At 41.6% G+C, this 25,017-nt stretch overlaps 1 protein-coding gene across 4 annotated transcripts in view; it reads left to right on the forward strand.

Annotated features, from left to right (window-relative positions):
- The window catches only part of ATP8A2 (ATPase phospholipid transporting 8A2), a 325,549-nt gene that overhangs the window by 294,584 nt on the left and 5,948 nt on the right, over positions 1–25,017 (forward strand). For all 4 annotated transcript variants that reach the window (XM_062615166.1, XM_062615167.1, XM_062615168.1 and 1 more), the window contains 3 exons: positions 1,186–1,274; positions 6,879–6,983; positions 22,341–22,432. In XM_062615166.1, coding sequence (XP_062471150.1) covers positions 1,186–1,274; positions 6,879–6,983; positions 22,341–22,432 — 286 coding nt within the window. The remainder of the gene's footprint in view (positions 1–1,185; positions 1,275–6,878; positions 6,984–22,340; positions 22,433–25,017) is intronic.

Here is a 25,017-nt window from a genome sequence, read left to right on the forward strand (position 1 = left end):
AGTTCCTTCTGTTGTGATCAACCACAGAAGGGTATAATTAGAAATTTTGTGTTCTCACAACTTATTTCAAAGGCTAGTAGATGTTTTGTATGGTTCCATGTTCTGTAGCTCAACTTTGTCTGTGAAATATCCTGACACTTCAGCATTGCAGGCTGCTGCTCTCTTGTGTGATACAACAGAGGCACAGCTGAGCCAGCCAAGCCTGTGTTATACTGGGGAGGCAGCTGCTGTAGTGTGGTGTCCATGGGTATAGGCCTCCCTGCCTTCAGCAATGTCACACATGAGCATTGGTATACGTGTGGGCATTGTATGTGGAACATAAAATCCTGAGAAGTAAAGGTTTTGGGGAAGGAATATGCCAGGGATATGGCAAAAGGTGGTGAGGTCCTCTCAAGTCTTCTATGTAGCAAACCCAGGCCTCAGCATTAATTTATCTGTGAAAGACTCCAATGACCTAAAATAGAATTTCTGCAAATAGTGCTGTTTTTCAATTTAGTTTCGTAACTACGTGTGTATGCTGGGATCTGCAGGGTTTCCAGATATCTTCCTTCTCAGATCCTATCAGGCTTTTCCTTCAAGCTTTACAACGAGAAAAACACAAATATAAACTTTGAGCTCTTTGTTTGTAAAAAAAGCTATTTGTGGGACAGGAGTGAGTGTTTCCCACCCTGAGTTTGAGGCAGCAGTAGCTTGAACAGGAAGTGCTGTATTTAAATGGAATATGACAAACATTTCAGTGAAAAATGTAATTTTTTTTCCATGTCAGTTTGATGCTGCTCAGAAATCTAGAGCAGTGGGTAGAAAGAGAGTAAACAAAAGGCACAAAAGATGCACAAAAGTGCAAGCTAAATATACTTATGGTGCTCTTCATGAGTGAAAATGTATCTGTCTAAATCCACAAATTAGTGGAGGATTTAATCGAAACACTTGATTTCTTTGAAAATTTCTAAGTAATTTGAGATCATAAGGCATGGCTGCAATGAGAAATGTCATTGCTATTTGTTAATTATAGGCCTATTTTCTGTTAAGAGTTGATGAGACTTCCCCCCACTACCAAATTTCAACATCACCCAGATAATGGATGCAGTACCTGTTTCATGCCATCATGCTACCTTTTTGCTAGTAAACCACTTAACATGTCATGGCTTGAAAATACTCATGATTTATTTGTTTGTTTCCTCACAGGCTGGAATGGTGTTGAGATGTGGATACTTCTGGTTTGGCTTGTTTCTCGTGCCCACTGCATGCCTTGTTAAAGACGTGGCATGGACAGCGTAAGTCTTGAACAGTCCTCTCGGTATTACGGGAATTATTCTGTATGCATATGTTGTCCAGTCCAGTATAAAGCCTTCCAGTGAAAGCAAAACAGTGATACTCCTTTGGGATATCTCTGAGCAAAGCCAAGTGGGAGCAATTTCTCACCTGCCAATGCAACCAGCTATGTGAGAGAGTGAGTAGTTAGTCCTGAATCTGAAGGAGGCAGCCTTGCTGGAGTAATGAAGGTGTGTTGTCATGCTATTATTTGTGTTGTCTGCCCTTTTGTTAAAGGCAAATTTAAATCAGACATAAGATACTTCTTATTACTAAAAAGGAACAAATAATTTGTTCAGTTTGACTGAGGTTAGGTAGTAGACTCTAATCCATACCCAGTAAGCTCCCGCTTGTTTGTCTGCTGCTCTTTGGGTTTTCCTTTCAGAGTGGGTCTTCCAAAACTTAACTGAGAGAAGAGCAATGCTCTGCGCTCTGTGCCTGAAAATTCCTTCCCTGCCCAGAGAGGAGGAACAACCCTTGTGAAATACAAGCCTCTGTAATCCTGTTCTCTCAAAACTCTGGGGTTTCCAAGCATTGTAGAAGGCAAACAAATTCAAGAACTTTGATTTAAAGAGAAGCAACGTACCTTCTCTACCATTGCAATTTGAAATGCAGAAGTGATGTTTTCATTTAGAATTTCTAGTGTTTTATTCAGCTTGCTTTTAAGTGTCTTAGACACCAGAAGCTTTCATCCTTTCGCATGGAAAGCTATGTTACAACCAAGAAGGTTTTACTGCAGGCATGTGTAATAACCTGGTGCAAGAAGGATCCAGGACATTCCAGCTCTGGGGCAGAAAGGCAGATCCTAGCTGGAGTGAAGAGGGGTATATAGGTTAGCTTGTCCCTTGACACAAAGGCTCAAAGTGAAAGCATTGTAACATGTAACTCTGCTCCAGGGATGAGCTGTCAGTCAGCCAAGGAAGATTCTTAGAATCACAGAATCATTTAGGTTGGAAGAGGCCTTTCAGATTGAGTCCAGCTGTAAACCTAACTCTGCCAAGGCCACCAGTCTTCTTTACAAAGAAATGCAGAAAGTACTGAAAAAACTAGAAACTTTGCTGAAGACAGTTCCTAACATCGGCATGTTCCTAACATCGGCATAAAAGGTTGAGTCAGCTCATGTGCATATAACTGAAAGTCTTTTTCTCCTGTGGGGTTGATAGCACAGCTGCATGAAACTGGTAGTAGGCAAATCTACCAATCATAAAGTACTTCTTAAATGTTTTCCTATTTTCTTCCTCAGCTTAATTTTCACGAGCTATATTGCTAAAATTAAACTAGGTATTATAATATAAGATTTCTGTTCAAGCCAAACAATGATTCAATAGTCTAGCGCAGCAGAGGGTTTTTTGTTACACTCATTTAACTTCTCCAGTTGAAAAATATCCTAAAATTTTATAGCTGAGGCCAAACTGTTTAAGTTGAGATTCTTGGTTATGTCTATGACCTGCCTCTTAAAGCTCTGATAAAAAGAAATTAATCTTAGAATTAATTTAGTATAACAGGCCTGCTCTTGTGTCAGGCATTATTTAAAATTGCCTGCTTAGTGGTAAGTGGGACTACTTTTGTGATTAAAGTTAAATAGGAGCTGGACTGTTTGCAGCATCAGGGATCAAATATATATTTAGTGTCTGAGATTGTACCTTATTTTTTGAAATGTTTTCATGATAGCTGGCTGTCCTGAAGTTGTCCTCTGTTCTTATCAGTTCTTGGCAAGAATGACTTGAAAATTGTAAAACAGGCCAGACCAAGGCGGGCTCATCTTCAGCTATTACTCATTTAAAGCTCTTACTGACTCAGCCTGTTCTTTAATATTTCATAGAGAAATATCAGCAACATAATCCTTTCGCTGGTTCAGACCAAGAATGCACAGAGATTGTGAAGCTCTCAAGACAAACACGCATGATTGATGTACTAGATATTTTCCCAACAGATTTTAAACAGGAGGCTCCTATCAACATTAAGCAAAAAATCTGTTCTCTGAGCAGGACTTCTGTTTGGGTTTTTTTAACCCATCACTGAAAAATTAATACCATTAACATTTTAACTAGGATAAATGAAATGACACAGCTATCAGCATTGCCATATGGAAGGAGTAAAGGTCTGTTTCCTTTCCAAGGAGCTTGCCATTCAAAACTTGAGCCCAAGGCCTCTGGAAATCAGCCGGCACATTTCTACAGCAGCGGTTACACCACATTGCTGTCTGTAATTCAGCAGAATCTCAGAATCTGGTTTTGGCCATAAAATTCCAGCAGCTCTGACTTCTCATGGGCATGGAATTATCCCTTTCAGTTTCTTTTGGACATGAAGCATATGTCTACAGAAAGAGCATCTATGTGATCCAAAAGGTACATGCCTAATTTCAGTACAAAATACTGCCAGAGAAGCATAAATACAGTACAGAGTTTTTGTCTGGAAAAAGGTCAAAAGGGATAAGAACGTGTGTTTCAAACCCATATGAATCTTTGTTTCTAAACTGCTGTGATGCATCTGCTATCAAAACTTGTAATGCTGGAAGCAAGAGCTAGTTTTACATGTTCCCTTTGTTACACAGGCTGCAGCTGTCAACGCACCTCTTATCTCCCATGTTCCTTGCAGCAACAGGCTTTTTGCTTCTTTTTTCTTTTAAGTGAATCAAGGAAATGTGGAAAAGTCTCTTTTAAAAGAGAAGGAAGCTTATTATTAACACTTGGCTGCAATACCACATTGTTAACTTTGGTCCACTATCCTGAATTCAGTGGCTTGTATTTGATTTTTGCCTTATAAAAGTCCCACTTGTGCTACCATTGAAATGAACAGAGCTTTATAAGGTGAGTGCTTCCTCAAAGTTGGCACACATCACTTGAATATGTGTCACTGGTGCTAGGAAGTCTCAAAATAGCTGAGCCACAAAGCTATGTGGGAATCATAAAAACATAGAGTGTATTCCAGCAAAATCAGGCAAGAGGGCAAGAATTGCTTAATAATTGCTGTCTCAATACTTAGTGTTACAGTGAAAAATTTCCTGAGCTGTCCAATCATTATCCAAAGTTTTGTGTACTTTTTTACCATGGGGGAAGAAGCATGTTGCACTTCCCAGCCCCACAGTATAAGTAAGAGAAAGTATGGGGAGCTCTTCCCATCCTTGCACACACTTGCAGTCCCTGGAGCAGAAGACTCCTAAAATGTTATTGAGTCTTGCAAGCCAGAACAGAGGTTTGAGAAAAGTTTATTAATGTAACCTGGCAGATTCTGACCTCCTGAATCCCCCAAATATTCTCCTAGGGTAGCAAAGTGAAGCTATGCACTTCCCTGGCTCCGAAGGGGAAGGGCCACCCAAATTACAAAGGTAACCTTTGCCTGTTCATATGGCCCATGGTCTTAATGTCCCAGTGCGTGAGGAAAAGGTGAGTTTGTCTTTATGAAATGCATCAAATTTCAGCCAAAAAGTAACAGCAAATACAAGATCTCATAATTTATTAAGGGCTGATCCTGCATCTAGGGCCACTTGTAAAGTACAAGGTAAAATCTAAGACTTCCACCTGTATTTTTGTGTATCAAAAGTTAATAATGTGCTGTCGTGAAGTATTCAGTCCTGCTGCCAGCAGTCCATGGAATATTTGCAGTTGACTTTGATGGGAGCCAGCCCAGACTCTGAGACAATTGTAATATCATATTTTTGTACATGGATAGGTCAGCTCAGACTCTTTTTATAAATACTTAATTACTGACTCTTCCATGGATGCTCTTGCTTCCAAGTGAAGGAGTGACTCAATACATAACAATTACCTGTGGGTTTATTGTTGCTTTATCGATACACAGCCACAGCAGAGCCCATATATTTCATCATTTCACACTACTTAGAAAATACTTCAGTACCCACAACTTCAGGACAATCTTTTCCATATTGTAAAATACCAGTGCAATGCCTCTGTGTGCCTCTGTGTGCTGTGCTGGACTTCGTAGGTCAGGCTCTGTCCTATTAAATTTTAAATTCAATATTCTCTCTAAAGGAAAAGAAAAACATCTCTCATCTCTTATGGTGTATGGCAAGATAAACATACAACCTTGGTAGAGATTGAATAACTTGTAGATTCCTGTGGGGAAGACTGATTATAAAGCATTTTCAAAGTTCCAAATATGCTCAGTCTTCAAGTTTGCAATATTAGGTATGGCCCCTTTAAAAGGTAAAAGATGAGTTCAAGGTCAAAATGTCAATGTATTTAATCAAAGAGTGTGATAGTGAAGTCAGCTTTAAAGATTGTAAGAATTATATAGCTCAATTTTCTCTTAAATGCAGATGTGTTTTGAAAAGTAGTTTTCATTTTGGCTTATTTTGACACATTTGGGGCCTAATTCATCAACACAAAGACCCAAGGACTTGGATAACCTAGTGTTAATATCAAGGCACTGTCATCTAAAATAATATCAGCAAGATTTTGTGGTCTTTGTGTCTTATTCCCCATGGAAGGAGTAATAAGAATCAAGCTTTTTAAAAATAAATGCATTTTCATTATATTTTAATAACATATACACCAGTTATTATTTTTCTGCTAGAGGGAATTTGATGTTTTACATCATTGGTTAAAGATTATAGTATCCGCATGTGAGATCTTTGTAAAACTTGGAGATTTTTGCCATTTCAGAGTTGAAGGATATTATTTTAATGCCATGAAGTAAGTGGTGTCTCAGTGACTTGGCTCCATCTTGTTTTCAGGCTTATTGTGCAGTCATATGCAAATCAATATGATCTCATGGGACACTTGTCCTCCTTTAAGTGACACAAAAGAGGAAGCTGATCAAAAACTGCCTGTTGGAGAAAGATCCCTGCATTTTGTGTTATTGCTTTGTACATGTCAAGGCAGAGGGGGCTAAATTCTCTCCTTTATAACAGTGTAATTTAGGTGTAATAGCGCTGCAGCAGTAGGTGAAACTATGGAAAAAAGGCCCAAATACTCTTCATGAGTAACATTGCTCTTCAAATCTTGGTTGCGCATGTCGTACATGGATTGTTCTTTGAATCCCCAAGCCAAGCAAATAGGACACAGCCAGTCTTATTACTTGTCACTTTGAAAGCTCAGTGGGGAAAGAAGTGCCTTTCCAAGTCATGTGAGATTGAGAAATGAAAATAAAGGGGCTTGAATGGCAATTATTATCCAAGACTCTCCTCAGCTTTTCAGGGCAGTGCCATGCATAGCTCAAAAGACAGATAGAATCATGTTTTACTGCCATGAATATTCAATGAATCCCAGCTCTTTTGTCTGAGTGCCTGGGTCCTGAGCAGTCCCACGGCAGTGGTGTCAGGTCTCCATAGTCCCATAGCTTTGCTGGCTGGATAGATTTTGAGTGTTGTGTTGAAGCAGCCAAGCTGTGCTGAATTTGAAGTCCTTTGGATTTCTCATTTCTTATGTAATATTTCCCAGGTATTGTGAACTTGAAGTGACATGCATACACTGTGCCTTATGTCCCAAATCCTTCAAGGGAAGGCCCTGTGCCTCTCAGCTGAGAAATAAAATTGAGGTTTTGTAGCAAAGGAAATGTTCATATGGCTCTCTTGTTTTTCTTTTTATCTTTTCCTTGTGGTACAGGGCCAAGCATACCTACCATAAAACTTTGCTGGAGCAAGTTCAGGAGTTGGAGATGAAGACGAGAGAACTGGGAAAAGCCATGCTTCGTGATAGTAATGGAAAGAGGTAGGGCGAGTCTATGCTGATGTTTAAAACAGACTCCTTTGTCCCTTCCCCTCCCTATTTCTCATTTACCATTCAAATCCGATTCCAGACAGGGTAAGAAGTCTTCTATCCTGTGCTATTCATTTATTGTTGTTCCATGTCTGTTGCTCCCACCAATATCAGCTCTTTCAGTTTCATTTCCCGTGCATTACTGCAGTGAGGCTGTATTGGAAGCTGCTACTCGGTCTCCTGCTTGGTAGCATATAGTGCTATTACCTGGCTGCTGGACCAGGCTGGTTTTGAAATACTTTGTCATCAAAAAAACCCAACCAATTAATCTGGTATCAGTGTCAGGTGAAGAAGCTGTCTGCAACTCAGGATATGAAGACTGTAGTTAAAAGGAGAACTGCCTAATCCCGTGTCCTCTACGGCTTCATTCAGTTTCACCTTGAGGGTTTTTTTATGCCTTTTCTTCTTTCCACTGCAGCTTACAGGCTGCTGCTTTCAGTGTTCTCAGTTTCTCGTTGTGCCTCTCCCTTATATCCACACCATATGGACTGGAACATATTGCTGTTATGGAATCTTTCATTGTAAGGGGAGAGTACGTGTTGTGTGAGAACTTTTGTCTCTTCTGAAAGAAGCTAAAGAAAATCATAGTGAGGCTTTTGCATCCAACAGTTTCATTTACTATCTCAGATCGTGGTTCTGCATCCACTGGTTGGAAAAGCTCCCCATCAAAAAGGTTTTAGAACCAACTCTTCTGTTCCTTACACAATATGGCACCACATGACTTGCTAAGAAACTACATGATCATTAAACTGGATTTTAGCAAACCTTATAAACTAGCAAACTGAGTGGAATGGGGCTTTTAAAAGATTTTGTTCTTCTGGGGCAGGGTCATCCTTTGAGCCTTTGATCTCTATTCTAAGGTAAACTAATTGCCATATTGTAGCTGCTGCTAAGATGAGTGGATAGTAGAATTTTTTTTCAATTGAACTTGTGTGAGTTAATAAGGACTATTGATATGGAAAATTATCAGGGAGTGAGTTTACCAAGATTATAGTAAATTGAAAAGCTTTAAAAGAAATGCTTATGTGAACTTTAATGTGTTTAAAAGATGTCCTTAGTGACCAGAGTCTGCTTCTCAGAGACCAAGACAAAGTAAACACAGCATTATTGATTAAGATCACTTCAAAACACTTGGTATCTTCAGTTTTTATTTTGAGTCATTTTTCTGCTGTGACTTTTAGATTCTACAAAACACTGTTTGTAAGTTGTGCTTACTTGCAGAAGTCACGAACTGCACATCAAATCATTTAAAAACAAAGATCAGACTTTGCAGCACTGGTCAACAGAGGCTACTTTCTGTGCCACAATTAAAACCTGAAATCAGGCATTTAATTAAAAATGTCTTCGTTTCAGAGGTCTGAGCAGTCACTTGAAAGTCACTTAGAGCCAAAGCACTTGGTACCAAAATCAGGTCAGCTTCCCCCAGGCAAAAATGCTGTAACTTGGTGTTGTGAGTTGCTGACTGACAGACTGAGTAGATGGCAGGCAAGTGGAATCCAAGCCAGTAGAAAACTGGCTGTTCCCAGCCACACGGCTCTGGCAGTATGAGCCCCTTGAGTGTTGCTGTGGTTCCTATCCATGCATAAGATAGTGGTGTTTTGTAGCATTTGTGTTTTCCTGACAATATTTAGTGCCAGTTCTTGACAGCTGGAGAGGAGAGTGAGTCAGCTTTTTGCCTGATGAGCCCCCGGGTTGCAAGGCGGGCTGACATACTGTTAATAGTGAGAGAGACAGTTAGCATTTGATCTGTTTATATGTGCGTGTATGTGTCTCCAAGAACTTGATGGTTTTCTTCTCTGTTTACACACTGACCTGACTTTCTGTAAATGTAATGGCCCTGTTGTAATTCATTCATACACTACATGTTTTCATAGCCTTTTATTTTATTGCATTCTCACTGCAAACTCTTTCATCTGCATTCCTCCTCCATATAGCTTCACTTCATTCTCGAAACGCTTGCATGGAGATGATGTAAGGAATCCCTTCTGGCTGTCCTTCCCATTCTCCCTCCCCCCTTCTTTCCATGAATTTGTTTGTTCTCCTTCCTAATTGCTCCCAGATTTTCTGGGTGGTCCATCTGTGAACTAGATAATGGTAGAGTGCCTCTGCCTGCTAGGAGTTGGTGTGCTGTGCTTGTGATGTGGCCTCCTGAGTGCTCTTCAGAGTTGTTCTCTTTTGTTTGTCTCCTGGCTCTTTCACACCTGCTAGAAATCATGTGCTTGTCCAAAGGGAAGGGTGAGGGTGGGAAAGCTGCAGAGTGGGAATTTTGTGCAGTTACAGCCCCTCTGGTTCATGCGCTTTTTTTTTTAAATATTTCCTTGAAGCCAATGGAAGTGAGCGCCGGGACATGTGCACTTCTCTGCCCTCCTGCCTGCAGCCCCATTGCTCTTGGGACATTCCTGGCAGTGTGACACTATTCAGGAAGGGGAAGTGACTGGAGTCTTCTCATTTCTAATGGAAAGTAGGGAGCTGTGTTAAAACTGTACGGCTCCATCTGCCACCTCCAAGTACCAGTGTTAGTTCTTGGTTGGAAGTGTTCCTGAAAACATACCCGTTAGGTGCTGGTTTGTTCAGGCAGCTGTGGAAGATAAGCTGGCTGTCATCAGAGCCTATTTTCTTGGCTCATGTAGTAGACACTATTTTTGTTCAGTGTTTTTCACAAACAAACAACAAAAAAATCACACCCAATTACAGATAAGAGAAGGATTTAGGGAGCTAATTGCTTTTATCGTTGCCTAGCCCTTAGACAAAAAAATGAGGTGCAAGATCTGAATGTTTAGGGTTAACCTGCTAAATAAAAAGCAATTCACAAACCTCAAAAAGCAGTGAGTGCATCTAGGCTTGCACAACAGGGTGCCAACAGTTTGCTGCGGCTCAGCTGAATTTCTAAGATGTGAGCAGGATAGCACCTAGGTCCTCACTGCACATGGGGAGGGAGCGCTATGAGATCTGCATGTGCCACTTGGTACCTGTATCTGCACACACCGTCTTAGAGGGTCTTCACCCTGCCGTCTGTTCTTGCTAGACACACTTTTCCCAGGTTAATAAAAGATGTCTTCACTAGTGCCTGTTACATCCCTCTGAATCTCAGCCCCTTTGAACAGTTTATAAAATTGAATTTGCTTATAGCAATCAAAAAAAAAAAGGCACAAATTTCTACCTTACCTGTGGCAGGGAGCAAACAGCAAGGCATGTGGGAGACCAGGGAGCATCTGTTCTGTACAGGGAAGAGTGTCAGCACCCTGAGCTGGGTCCTGAAACCTTGCAAATAACATTAGAGTGACGCTTGGATTTTATATCAAGTGTATAGTTTTGAGCTGTAATCGGTCGTGTTCTCATTTCTCTGTCAATCTCCTCTAGATGGCTCAAAATTTCTCATGGAAACTGGGATGATCTCACTATCAGATGATTCCAGGAGCAGGGGATTTCAAGCACCTTAGGAAACTTGCAAGTCCAGAAATAGCTTGAGAGAGAGCGCAGTAAGGGGCTGGTGATGGATCCCATGCTTTGCTTGCCTACCTGCTTGTGGAAGATGAGTACCTGAATTTGCCCTCCCCAGCCTGGCATCCAGTGGTGCTGAGCTGGACTGCAGCCCAGCTGCAATGTGAGCAAGCCTTGGTGCAGGAAGGGAGAGGGGTCCCTGGCACTCTCATGTAACAAAAGGCAAGACTTAACACTAAATTTACATGAATTTGGAGAGGTGAGAGGGACAGCTCCTGTGCCAAAGTAAATATGGACATGTGGAGACACCTGCCCAGCAGACCTAGTTATGTTAACATGCAAGATTTACACAAAGAAAACAAACAGCTTTTTTCTACAGGTTTGTGTTCAAAAGTGTCATTGAGCTCAGCTGCAGACATTTTTGTGTCTTTAAATAAGTTTACAACTAAATCTTGCCTCATAAAGGGCCAAATCTTCAAATTCTCATTCACTTTTCACTCCATCTAACCTCTCATTGAAGTCAGCAGGAGTTCAGGTGGAGTAAAGGCTGATGAGGGACCAAAGCAAACTTTACTCTGGAACCCATGTCACTTTATTGCTCCACTGGCCAACTAATGGAGAGTGAGCAAAGCTGTGCAGCACCCTCCTTGTGACAGTAGATTTCCTGTTACAGAGGGTTTCTCTGTCTTGGAATTGCCAAAGAGCTCTCTTTAAAGGTAGTCTTCTGTTTGTTTTTCTGTTCTGCTTTTAATTGGTTGGTGGCTGAGATTAGAACATTATTTGATAATAAAGAACAATGTAGCTTTCATGACTTAGTGTACTTCACAAGGAGCTGAATGGCCTGTCTGGGGTGTTGCAGAAAAATGCCTGCAACACTGAAATACTGGGCAGAATTTCTTCCAGTTACTCGGAGAGCTGGGAGGCAGTATCTCAGAACAGTGGAAGTGACAACGAAACAAGAGGGGTGTAGTTCTGTAGTCACAAGGAAGCAACAGGGAAGCACTGTGGTGTGCTCCTGCGCATTTTTCAGTATGCCTTTTTCCTCTTGCTGCTTTCACCCACTGATGATAGATAGACACCTCTTTCTTTCATCTCCATTTTGTAAAACAAATACTGTTTTTCAGTGTACCTAAAACATCAGTTCCCCACAGTCTCTGTTGTCTGCCCTCAACAAAGAGACATACCAGTGGAGATTCTCTTTCATTTAGGTGCTTCTAACACTGTTGCTTTAGCGAAATGTGCATGACCAGCTCTCACCCTGAGAGCAAGCCATCTTATTTATCTTAGCCTGGGTTTTATTTGGTGGGTGAGGGCAGACGCCTATCTCATTTCAATAGCTGCATGACCCAGTGGGTAATCAGTGAGCTGACGCCCGTGGAGACTTGCCCACTCCACAAGTCCCTGTGGAGGAGCAAGGAAGAGGAGAACATGGGAAACCTGACCGAGGCTTGTGGCTGTGCAGGGAGCTGAGAGCAGCAGAGCCCTCAGCTTCACGCCAGCAGAAGCAGAAACGGTAAAACAGCCTTCACTTTTAACAAACCTGTGAATGAGCTGAGGACCTGATCTCGTGCTTCCCAAGGAAGAGGCAAGCTTTTTCATTAAGATCAAGAGGAACAAGGCTTGGGCTCATTATATTTCAAAGCACTTTGTCTCTTTATTGATGCATTTCAAATTACATCTACTTGAATAGGCAGACCATGCCAGTAAGGCCCCTTCACAGCAGCAGGTACAATGAATCTTATTTGAAACAAATTCAGTCTTGTGTTTTCAACTGGTTAAATGGCATTGGCTGTTTGGAGCCAAATTCTTGTTTCCTGAATGCGTTGAATTCATTGTATTTACTCAGGATATGCATGACTGTGGTCTGAATCCAGCCCATCCAGTGCAGCTGAGCATTAAATGAGGTTGAAGAGGGGAGAGGTGTATTTCGGTTTGAGGGTTTGCAGTCTTTTTATCAATTTTTCCAGATGTTCTTCACGCCATTTCTGGGAAGCCAAGGCAAGGTTTCTCCACCAGCGTGCACAACAAAGTGACTGGCATATTTACGATTTTTCCTTGCAGCTTTTCTAGTAAAAAGATATTAGACTCCTTTTACTAGCAAAAAGCACATAAAATGATATCAGTGGGGTTTTTTTGAATTCTTTGATTCCATATGGTAAGCATTCGTGTATGGTAGGTGGAAAATGCATAATTTTGTTTTATTTTACACTTGGCCCTTTCTCTCTCCCTCCTGTCCCATATCAGTAAAGGAATCATCACATTATGTACTGTTAATTTCTGGCATTTCTTAGCCCTATGTGTGAGGCACTTGAAATTGCTAGCTTGGCTTCTGCTTCTGCTCCAAGTTGAGCAGTGGGGAGCCTGTGGGGCAGAGGTGGGAAGGAGCAGAGGGCAGAGAGGGTCTCAGAAGCTGGCCAGAGGAGTGAAGGAGTTGTTATACTCCCACTGGCATGGGGGACCCAAGCACCCAGCTGCTAGCACGAACCAGTTGGAGCTGACATGCCTTTTCTTTGGTACAGTTAATTATTTCACATCCTGATTGTGCCTATAATGTAACCTTGAGGGAGATCCAGTGCACTAATAAGGTTAAAACCTGGTGACCTGGAGAAGGATTTAGAGCTGTGATCAAACTTGTTAGCAAAGTCAAAGTTGATGGAGGTACAGAATCAGCACAAAGGCCAGAATGGAGCTGTGAATTGAAAGGAATGATTAGAAAAAAGAGAACATAACAAGATGAGAGTTGAAACTGATTAAGGGGCCAATCTCTCTGGTGCCTAATCCACTGGGTTGGGCACCAGGGATCTCCACAGGGGAGAGAAGAAGAAATCTTCCCTCCAGGCTGCACAGCAGGAGAACTGCTCCATAACAACTGTTCCAGCCTAATGGCTTCAGCAGTCAGCCTGGGCTCCTCTGTTGGCTAACCCTGTCTGGGAAGAGAGGCAGGACAGCCTGCATTCGCACCTCTGATTTGTGGCAAAGAATCAAGTACTAAGTTACATTCAGCAAGGACAAGAAAACAGAAGTTGCACTAGATATTAAATATTTAGTGGACAATTACAAAATACTTAAGAGCTTAAAGAAAAGCAATTTGTTTTTTTTACAGGTCAACCAAATGTCTTGAGCTTTGCTCTAAATTGTATCCAGACACTTTCAAAGTTCATCAGTTTTTGTTGTTGCACTAAGCTGTTCTGTAGTTTTGGGGTTTTCCTGTTTGTTTTCTTTTTCCTTCTAAAGAAAAGGAAGAAGAAGTTGGTAGGAGTTTAGAGGTTTAAACACAGAAGCCATTTTAACTTTAGTCAAAGTATGTAAGGGGACTTCTTTTAAATGAGGAGATTTGGATTAAAAAAAAACAAACAGAACATAAACCAAACCCACAACAAACTATCTTTACATAGAGACCAAGCATGAAGAACTTGAACCTCCAAGGTGACTACTTCTGAAAAAATGAGTGAGTAGGAAAAGAATGTTATAATTGCAACTGTATTGCCACCTTATCTGTAGAGGATAGGAGCAAGAACCCACTAGAGTAAGTGCAAAGTGAGGCACTTAGGGACAAGAAGTAAACAGCAGTGATAGCAAAAGGAGGATAGATGAACAGCAGCAAGCCACACTTAGCCTTCTCTGCTTCTCAGACTTTTAATTTGAGTCATTTCCCACATTCTTGAAAGGCTGAAGGCAAAACCAGGGAGCTTCAACTTCATGTTAGATTAGCTGGCTTTGGGACAGCTGATGATGATACCTGTCCCCCTCTCAACACATTCCCATAATGGACTGCATAAACGCATGCTTAATGTTTGCAGTGCGTAGAAATAGACGGCACTCTAAGCACAGAGACCTCTCATTTATTATTTTCTTAGGGTTGTTGCTTTTCGCAGAGGCACGTGATGTTTAGTGCTTGCTTTTTTCGATGGTATATTTAAAAAGTGCTTGGTAATACTGTGATCTTGTGGTGGGTGACCCTGGCTGGATGCAAGTTACACACCAAAGCTGCCCTGTCACTCCTGCTCCATCTTGAAGCCAGCTGGCATTGGCTTTGTTGGACACAGGGAAAGCTTCTAGCAGCTTCATACAGAAGTCACCCCTTTAGCCCCCCTGCGACCAAAACCTTGCCACATAAACCCAATACAATTCTGTTTAAAGAAGCAGTCTTGGAAAGAAGATTGGGAATAACAACCTCACAGGCTAGAATGGATTGTCCAAGTGATTTGAGGAGTCAAAGGAGGGATCCATTTGTTTTTTTTTGTCTTAGGACATAGCTAATGACAAAAATGTAAATCATCTTTGCTTGTCACCAGAAGAAAAGCTTTGTCATAGTTTTAGCTGTACAACTTAAAGGCCCAGCTTGAAGAGGATTTTTGTCCTAGAACTCTACATACAGTCTAGGTGCTGCACAGAAGCTGGCTGAAGCTTGTGGATGCCTTGTCCTCTTGTCTGCTGTTTCAGAGTGGTTCTGCCATGAGCACAAGTGATGTGGCAACATGGGGAAGACTTGCATGTACCTGATGTGGGGTCTGCTGCTGCATGCAGGTTCTCCTTCGTGCTTTGGTCCTGCATTTAAACCTCTGAGGTGTAATGGGAAAGGAAAGCTGCTGTTTTGGTGAAGTAGCATGCTGCCAGCCCAAATGACAAACTGTAATAGTGTTTCTCCAGGGCACTGGTGAAGGTCATCGATCCATGGGGTTCTGTTGGTGTGGCAGGAGGGTTGGCATAAGAGCTTGGTACCACATGTTCCAGGCCTGGAGAGCTCTTCACTACACGGCTAATTCAAGTATGTAAGGGCCACACATCCAGATACATATGATGCTTAACAGACAAATAGTTGTCTGGATAATGTCAAATGTAACTCACAGAGAGGGAAAGTTCTTTCAGTAATTGCTTCCTACCTAGGAAAAAGGAATTTTTCCTCTGTGGCTGTCACATGTACTTGAGAAGCCACTGCATTAACAAGTCTTGGAGATGTTGTACCATGACAGGGCATAAGACTTCCAGCTTCCCCAGAGAGTTTGCTGTTGCTGAACCCTCACGAAGGACTTGGTACTCCCTAAAGCCTGGTTGTCGTGTTGCAAGAGTCACCTCTGATAGGTAACTTCTTCCACCTCTCAGGCTGCAAGTGGCACAGGTCACACTTCTATCGTCATTTCCCTGTAGTCTGTGCCTGGTAACCGTCTGGTCTTCTAGCCATGGTCTGGGTTTTTGTTCATGGCTTGCTAAGTATTCACAGAAAAAAAAGCAATAGGAACATGGATTTAGATGTCTCTTTATTTCATCTAGATCCTGAGTGATTAAGGAGCAGTGTACGTAGACGCTGACTCTGCAAAGAAAATGCTGATTTTTGTTTTACTGTTTATATGCCTCAGATACTTCCTTGTGAAATGCTCTGGAGATTTCCTTTGATTACACTGCAGCTTCATTATCAGTAATGCCTGTTTGCCTTTTAAATTAAAAAGACCTCCTACTCTGACCTCATAGTAAAACATTCCTGCAATCTAATGCTAGATAACCAAAAATAACATCTCCCCTTTGTGGACCGAAAGAGAGAAACCAGCAGAAGCCTGTAGTTGCTACTTTTGCTGTTCCGTAGGAGGGTGATTTGCTTGCTCTAATTTTGAACTCCTGGTCTGGAAGAATGTTGGTTTCATGTTCTCCTTATGCCAAGTCTGTGTTAGTTGTCATCTCTTTGCCTGCTCTGTAACTCCAATTCCTCCCTTACGTGACTTCAAGTAAACGCTCGAGTCTAAACTAAAAGAAAAGTTACACTGAGGCCTGCAGTTTGGCTGGGGGAGTGCCCTCACCCAACAGGGAGTATCTGAGGGATTAAAATGGGTCTCTGTCCAATTACAAAGGTGTGGCCATAGACTCTACCTGCATTATGGTACTCGCTCTTTGTCCATCAGGACCATGACTGAAGCTGTAAGCCTTTAAGTGGCGTTACACTGCATTAAAGGTGAGAGATGGAATTGTGAATAAATCCTCTGGAATACTTGGTGTGTCCTAGAAGCCAGCAAGGGATCCCTGAGTCCCCTCTGCCGGGTCATACTCTGGGAGAAGTCATAGTGCTTGAACCTGTGGTTCTTCTTTAGCAGAAACTTAATGGAGTTTGAGAACCAAGAGACTGAAATGGAAATCAACAGTCTGCTTGTAAGCAGTTTGATAATTAGGATTGATCAAAGCTGGAGAAGTCTGTCTCAGACCTTTTTTTGTTGCTCTTCATATTTTATCTTGATGTAACTTTCAGTAGTAGAAACATGTCAACAAAGAAACAGCGAGCTTTTGTGTAAGGTACTGTTTGGAACGTATGGAAGAAATGAACGGCTGTGTTTTAATTCTAAATTTTAAAAGGGGAGAAAAGGATACTTCAGTGTTGAACAAATTCATCTCTTCAAAATCTCATCCCCAGCTAAAGATGACAGGGACAGAAACTTCCTGATCTTGGAGTATTTTGCAAAAAAATTTCTTCTTATCTTACTCCCTCCTTCACTCCCTCCCTCCTTCCCTGCTGTTGCAGTGCAAGGATAATGCACTGCAAGATGTTTCTTCCAACAGGAGAGGAATGGAGGCTAGCCAGGGCTTCTCAGGCAGCAATGCATTTAACAGAGTATGTGACAGTGGAAGGAAAGAGGCTGAACAAGGAGGTTTTGCCTAATGCTCCATTTGAAAATGACTGTGGGTAGGAGAGAGGCTGTGGAGTTAAGGGCAGAATTTTAGCGTAAGCTTTGGAGGGTTCTCTCTTTAAACCAAGCTGTACAATGATTTACTTGTTGCTAAATGCTGTGGCAGCACCATAGGATAGAAGAAACAGAGACCACTTCATCTGCAGGCAGTAAGGCAAGTGGGTTCATAGCTATTCAGATGACAGGGAAAACAGTTGTGTGCCTGCTTGTCGTCTGGGCTTACCCATAGATGTTGGGTATTTTGCACTGAAGAGCTGTGCTTCTGCCATGGGTTCTTTGCATGTTTTCAAGGCAGCAAGGGGTATCACCTTGGATATATGTATGTGCTTCCGGGTTTTGTCGGTGTCATTTTTAGCAGCCCTGGTAAGGCTTCTCTGGTACCTTACTTCTTCCTTCTAGAAAGTGGAAAAGCAGAAACAAACCATGTCATTTCATGTGTGTGTATGTGCTTGAATAATCCAGAAAGGCAGCAAGTTAAAACCAATGGCAGCTAAGTGTCTTTGGTCATTTGGTGTGCCTGTGTTCTCTATCTCCTCTAGTAAGTCATAACAAAATACAAACTCATTTCTGAAGAGTTCAGTTCTAGTAAGAGAAGAGGGGCCCTGATGTTTTTAATTCTTATTTTTTAGGTGGGCTATGTGTGTATTTTCTCAGAGTAGATCCAATTTTAAGGACACCTGCATCCACTTTAACCTTCCCTTCTTTGTGAGACCTGCTTTTGACACCAACCAATTAGTGGACTCTTGAGGACATTCTGGGTCAAGCTGTACCAAGTACCACAAATCCTCATTAAAGCTAATTAGTGCTCAGTAGATTAATTGGTGGTGAAGCTCATCTTTTTTTAATTACTTGAGCAAATGAGACAGTGGGATGTTTATGGTCAGCTTTGAATTATTCTGTTTGTTTTGATGTGCTTCATTTGAATGTGTAAAGCCAGATGTTTGTTGCCCAGATTTAAGGGCTATTTTCTTTTGTGAGGGATGAGGAGAATACAGGAAAATAAAATTAAGGTCTCTGTTGACGCCTTAGAGCAATTCAGATACAAAAATGGAAGAGTCATGTGTTTGTTGAATGGAAAATAATGTTACAAAATAACAAGTTGCCTTTAGTTTACATTTTGATTTGTCATCCTCTTAATGAATTCATGTAATGTTGTTAGCATAGTCTTCCAGGCAGAGAGAAATCATCTTGATCCTCTCGGAAAGCCATTGCAAAGGTATTCCTGGCTCAGGTGTTCTTCATTATTGATAACAACTGCATCTGGTTTGTTTGGGTTATTTGTGACTTGAGTAGTGGCTTTTTTTTTAATAATTTCTTTGTAGTAACCATCCAAACTGGGACATTTTTGTAATAGTTTTTGTTCTAATCTTCTATTTGTTTTGTTTAGTTCAAAGCATTTTGTCTGTGTCCTTTGTCCTTCATATAATTACAGATAGGTGGTGTTTCTCCCTTACCCCTCTTGGGGTCATTAACTAACCACCATATTTCAGTGTCACTTTCCAGGTCACTGATTCCCGTAAGGCTGTCTGAGTTTGTGATTTCTTCCATTCTGACACCACTTTAGAGGTCCTGAGTATGAGCACAACTACATCCAGTATTCAGACTATGATCTTAATATCTCTCATCTTTTCACCTCAGTGCCTCTTAAGATGCCATCCTTAGACCCTGAGGAGGATTTAGGCACTGGCTCTGAGTCACTGGAAAGCACAATTAACACTTAATCATGGCTGATACTTGGGATTGATTTACAAGCAATATTTCTGTGAGCGAGGCCAAGCCTGGTGCCTGCAAGTCTGATGTTACCCATAGTTTTGCATCAAAGTGTGAGGGAGACTGAAAAGTCTTCACTCTGTTAACTGTTGGTAGCAGACAAAAACCTTTTCTGAAAGCAGGGACTCTGTTTCAATGCAAACACTTCAGTTAAGAATCCCACTGAACCAATTTTCTTTCCCTTCACGTCTTGTATTGTATCTGTTCATAAATCAAATGCTCATCTGTTTCAGAAGAGCTGCGCTGCATTTGCCTCAATGTACTAAGAGCTCATTTTATAGTACTTGACTAGTCTTGACTTGTAGTCTGTTTAATCATCCCATGTACTTAAACCACAAATGCTCTAATACTTCCATGAGGGTTTGTTTGGTTTTTTTTCCTGCATAGATACAATCCAGTATAATTTCCCAAATGGGAAAATCGGGTGTGACTTCAGTTTTGAAACTGTTCATTATAATTAGCAATATCAAAGATAGTCAAGCTTTGGCTTCCTTAGAACTGTAGTGTGCCCTCCTGTCCAGAAGTCCCTTCACAGCATGCTCTCCTCCATGCAGTGCATGTAGAAGCCTGAGGAGCTAATCATTATTGGCCTGTAGCAGGTACCATCCTGCACTTCAGCTGTTGCTGTGTGGTAGACAAGCAGATGAAAAAATTGTTTCTCGTGCCTTTTGCTGCTGTGGTTAATTCCATTCTCAGTGTAAGGACTTTGTAGCAGATGTTCATAGAATTACAGGCTTTGGGTTGGAGGAGACCTTAAAGATCATCCAGTTCCAGCTCCCTGCCATGGGCAGGGACACATTCCACTAGGTCAGGTTGCTCAAGGCTTCCAATCTAGTCTTGAACACTGCCAGGGATGGGGCCTCTGCAACTTCTCTGGGCAACCTGTGCCAGGGCCTTTCAACCCTCGCAGTAAATAGCTTCTTCTTTTATATCTAATCTAAGTCGACCCTCTGTCAGTTTAAAGCCATTACCCCTTGTCCTGTCACTTCAAGACCTTGCAAAAAGTCCCTCTTGAGCTTTCTTGTAGGCCTCTTCTAGGTACTGGAAGGCTGTTGTAAAGTCTCCCTGGAGCCTCCTCCAGGTTGCTTATTTGTCCCTTAAAACGAATGTTTTTGATTGGTTTAAGATTCCTTTTTTGAGCCACCTATCCAAAACCATCCTCCAGTTCTCCTGATGAAGTGGAAAAGACTCTAATTTTATGTTCCTTACCTGCAGAAATGAACAGGTATTCCACTTCTGTCATTCACAGGACAGCAGTAGATTCAGACCGTGTTTCACTGCACTTACCAGTCAGTGGGCTTACAAGTCACCCATCAGCCCTCCACAATCAGCATGAGGTTTCATAGTACAGCATTGCTAGTTTTTAGATGAACTGGTAATGATTATGTAGGTTGTTAACTTCATAACCCTGTTAAAGGTGAGAGAGAGCTCTTGTCTTGCTATCCCCTTACCTGGTGATTCTTTGCAATACGTATTTTCTATTATGCTACCTGCTTTGAGCAGTTGGAGATTTCTTTGTGTATGTACTTGATTTTCTTACTGCCAGCTGGTTTTTTAACCAGTTGGAACTTCCAGGATTTTTAGCAACTTCCATGCTGTAACCCTGTTTTTGTTGAAAACCTGTGATCCTACTGCTTTGAACGCAGGCAGATCTCGTGATCTAGGAGCTCCCAAAGTTTGTTTGATACTCAGTTGGTGTCTATAGTTTTGCTTCCAAATCTGTTATCAACTTCCATATTATATAGAGGAAATACTACTGACTGGAGGTAGAGAAAGCTTGTCCGTTGCAGGTGTGGTTCTGTGGTGCCAAAGGAAGGAGGGGCAGAAACCAAGTGTCTGAAAATGCTGATTTTAAGTAGGGGTCCATAGGCCGTACAAGTTTCTAGTGCAGGTGTCTAAGTTTAGAGACCATAGAGAAATAGAAGGATTCTTCCCTTGCTTTTGTGGACATCTCATTATACAGTGAACAGAGAGGACTGCGAGCCTGGATATTACGCTAATGGACTATTAAGTGGAACATAAGCCTGCATGGCTGGATTACATATTATAGGCATCTCGGAGATTCTTTGGTTACTTGCTTGTTTGAAGTTAGCAAACTGTTTCCATGAAAGGGAGTTGTTTGTTTAAAGCTGTTGTAACCTTGTTGACAGCAGCAGCTGTGCTTGATGGGATTTCCATTCCATATAGTAAATGTATGTGAATTTGTAATCTAATCCAAGAAACATATCAAGGTTGCCATTTAGATGTGTATCCATGTGTGCAGCATAACCAGTGGAATTACTGCTTGTGAATAAAGATGTGAAAGAACAAGCAGACTGAAAATGGAAACAGTGCAAATGTAGTGCAAATGGCATAAAGACACTGCAAGGAGCTGCACTAGCAAACAGATCCCTTCTATGCACTGGTTTTATCTTGGTGTTAGGAACAAGGATGAGATGGAAAAAGCCCTGACATAATTGCAGAGGAACTTTAAACTAGACTGTAATGTCTTTTTCAAAATAATCTGATATAAAACAGTTGTTTGAGGCTCCAGTGCAATGAAATGTGGACCCCGAGGTTATTTTATAACCCCACTGAATTTAGTAGGATTTGTATATGTAATTAGGTGGTTTGAAAGGCCAGGATCTTCGTCATTGTTTAACTCTGGGCATAAAGTTCTTAATGAAATTAGTTGTGTTTTTAATAAAAATCAGAGTGGAGAGTGTCCCTAATGATTTGCGTACATCTGTGAAACCTGCTGTAAGCATATGTATTTTTCACCCTAAGTTTGTATTTTCACTTTCTGTAAATGCAGTAATAATTTTTCACACCTTTGACAGGAACTGTGTAAACTAAAGGGGTTTTAATCAAAAAATGGCTAGAAAGTTTTCTTTACAGTATAAGAGGTGAAAAGGAGAGTGTTCTTTAGAAGACAGTTAACTATGGGTCCCACCTTTGGTTGCTTCAGGCCATTTTGCAGGTGTGATAGAAGCCTTTTACCATGTGCTAAGTCAGAGTGCCTTGCTCCTTCTCTCTAAGGCATTTTGTGGGTATTGTGATACATTTATATAATACCAAAGAGAAATCTCATTTTTAATGTTACATATCACTTGATGTCAGACTTCTGATATGATTTGTAATAATGTGTAGGCAATGCATTAAATAGGCATGCCTACCTACTAGGCATTGGGTATTCAGAAATCACAATGATGGTAATGATAGGGATGGGTTAACTAAAAGGAAACTTACACAAAGTGGCCTTAAAAAGGAGGAGCTTCCATTAGTAGTCCTCTTGATAATGTGCAGTTCAAAGAAAGAGAAATATCTTTTTCATGCTGCAGGCCTCTTGAACACTGAGGATGTCAAAGCCACCAGGTACTTTCACACAGTTGACTTTTACCTTGAAATCAGCTGGTTACTCACTGGTGTTTCTTTTTCTCTCCCTCAGCGTGAACGAACGTGATCATTTGTTAAAAAGGCTGGGCAGGAAAACTCCTCCGAGCCTTTTCCGCGCTCATTCTGTCCAGCAAAGTGTATCACGTGAGTAGCGGATCGTGTATGCATGTGTGTTTCACAGCAGTCAGTCCCGCGTGAGGCGTGCGCAGGGTGATTATTTTTTAATTAAACTGTAGGTAGAGATAATCTAGCACAGAGGCTGATGAGCTGCCAAGCAAGGCACATACATTTGGAAATGGAATTCGTGTACTTGGCCCTAGGCAAGTGGAGCTCAAATGCGGATAATTCCTTAGGATTCAATCAACAGGCCCGGACGACAAAATCCCTATACGGAGGTTCTCTAAATGGAAAATACTGATAGTCTCAAAAACACTGTAAAATCAAAAACTCTGCAGGATAAAATAAATGCTGTGATAGAACCTAGCCTTAATAGAAATGGTTTCTTTATGCAAACTTGTATTAGCTGTGGTTAGCTGAGGGTGCAGCTGTGTTTCAGGGATGCCACGTAGGGGTTTTGTATGTATCTGATGAGGAAAACTCTCCTTTTCCTCTTTGTCTTCTTCTGTGGTAAGAGATGCAACATCACACACACCTCACTGTTGCTGCTATTTGGGATAAATTGAATTTCTTGTTGGTGTAGAGGTCAAACATTTCTTCATCTTCCTAGAGGAACATGACAGGCCTTTATCTGCTGGACCTGACATTTTTTGTCAGTGTTAGAAAGGCTTCCACAGCATTAAAAATTAGTAGTTCTGTAGGGCAGATACCCCGAATGACCACGCTGTCTGAAGGGGCCAGGGAGTCTGGTCAACCCCTTCGAGTGGTAAAATGCAGTCTCTCTTGTGATTAAAAGGTGATAAAAATATGCTTATCTTACTAAAGAAAACAGCCCCCGGTGTACAGGGCAAGGGGCAGGCACTCAGGATTTAGGTTACTGCCATTGCAGTGAGAAATGACACTTTGTGGCTGTTTAAGAAACTCAGGGAAGTCAAATCTCATTGCTGGCTGTGTCATCTGTAACAGAGCTGTTATGGTTCAGGCCATGGAAGCAGGGCCAGGATTTGAGAAGCCAAGTGCCAGGAGTATTCCTGTTTTCCGTGAGGAATTTGACTAGAAGGGGTGGGACTGTTGCGGATCTGCTAGTCTTTATCCTTCATAGCATCATTGCAAGGCCGTCACTGTCAAGGGATGTAGCGCGTTCAGCGATCAATCCAATTGCTCCTGGGAAAAGAGACTGGTGCACAGAGCAGCCGTGTGGACCACATGCTTCTGCAAGGACTTAATCATTTGTGTCAAGGAGCCAGGGATGCTGATGGCAGCGTGGCTTTGGATGTGCAAACACACTCTTTGAGGAAATTCCAAAGATGATGATTGGCAGAAGCAATCCATAAAATGCATAAATGAATTGCTGTCAAATAGTCTGCTTAGAGACTTACCACAATGCAGAAAGGAGATACACCAGTGGTAACTAGTCAGCCTTGATGTACGCTCTCAGTCTGATAGAACACATCATCACATTGTTAGTAGGTGAATAGCTATTGGGAGAGGAAAATGAGATCAAAACAAACCCTAATTTGGATAACTAGCTTCCCTATAAATGCAAATTAAGTGCTAAATGAGTCAGGCCACTCAGGACAGGTTACAATCAGCAGTCTCTTTTCTACATGAACATAAGTTCTGATTGTGAAGCAGTTAGGATTGAAAGATGCTTTTTATGGCATATCCGTGACTTTAAAAATTCTGTCATCTCTTGTCAAATGTTATTTTCCAGTGTTGCATAGCTGCTATGTGTACAAGGCCATGTGAAATCCGGGGAACATATGTGCTGTTTTCACAACCCTCCATCACACAACTGTTTACTAAATGCTAGAAATCTTCAAAGCAAGGAGTTGATGAATAGGGCAGTAGCCTTGACATGCTGGGCCAATATCTTAAATCACGTTACAAGCACTCTGTTTGAAGTCTTGAACTGCTCATATGTTTCCACCATGCTCAGCGTTCCCAGCCTGTGAAGGCCACTTCTTCCAGAAATTGCTTATATGGCTTCAACTTGGTATCTGACACTTGCATATAAAGCAGGAAAATGGTTTGTTTAGTTAAAGCTGACAAAGGCTTAAGTAAATCAACTGCCTTGGTCCCAGGATGGAAACAAAAGGGGATTGAATTTCCTAGCACAGATTGTAAAGATGCAGTACTCTTTAATGAGTCACATCATTTTTGACAACAACCATTTCTAAATTTTTTAAGAGAAAATAAGACCTAAATAGCTTTGTTTCCAACCTCATGGCAAGGACAATGTAATGGGGAGTTTCTGGGCCGCTACTAGTGGTCTGTGGAGGCAGGAAAAAGATGACTGAGGTAAGTCTGCACAGACTTGTATGAAAGCCATAAGCTCACTCTGTATTTCCTTATCTCTCTCTTGGTGAGTCAGCCCCTCCCCAAAAGCATTAGCACAGCATAAGACCTTCAGGCAGGATGCATGGCTGTGGTGCTCCCATGTAGCACCAGGCTCTGGTGGATCCAGCCCTCGAAGTGCCACACAGCCAGTGCCATGTTAGTGCCATACATGAGCGCCAGCCAGGATTAATCTCTTAAACGCCTCCTCCCAGTAAAGAAACTGGCTCAGAGTGACTGCCTTGGAGAATAGCCCCTGTCGGAAAGGTATGCCC

This window comes from Pezoporus occidentalis, unplaced genomic scaffold (genome assembly GCF_034315485.1).
Source record: "Pezoporus occidentalis ecotype Australia unplaced genomic scaffold, CSIRO_AGI_Poc_V1 ctg18, whole genome shotgun sequence".
Lineage (NCBI taxonomy): Eukaryota > Metazoa > Chordata > Aves > Psittaciformes > Psittacidae > Pezoporus > Pezoporus occidentalis.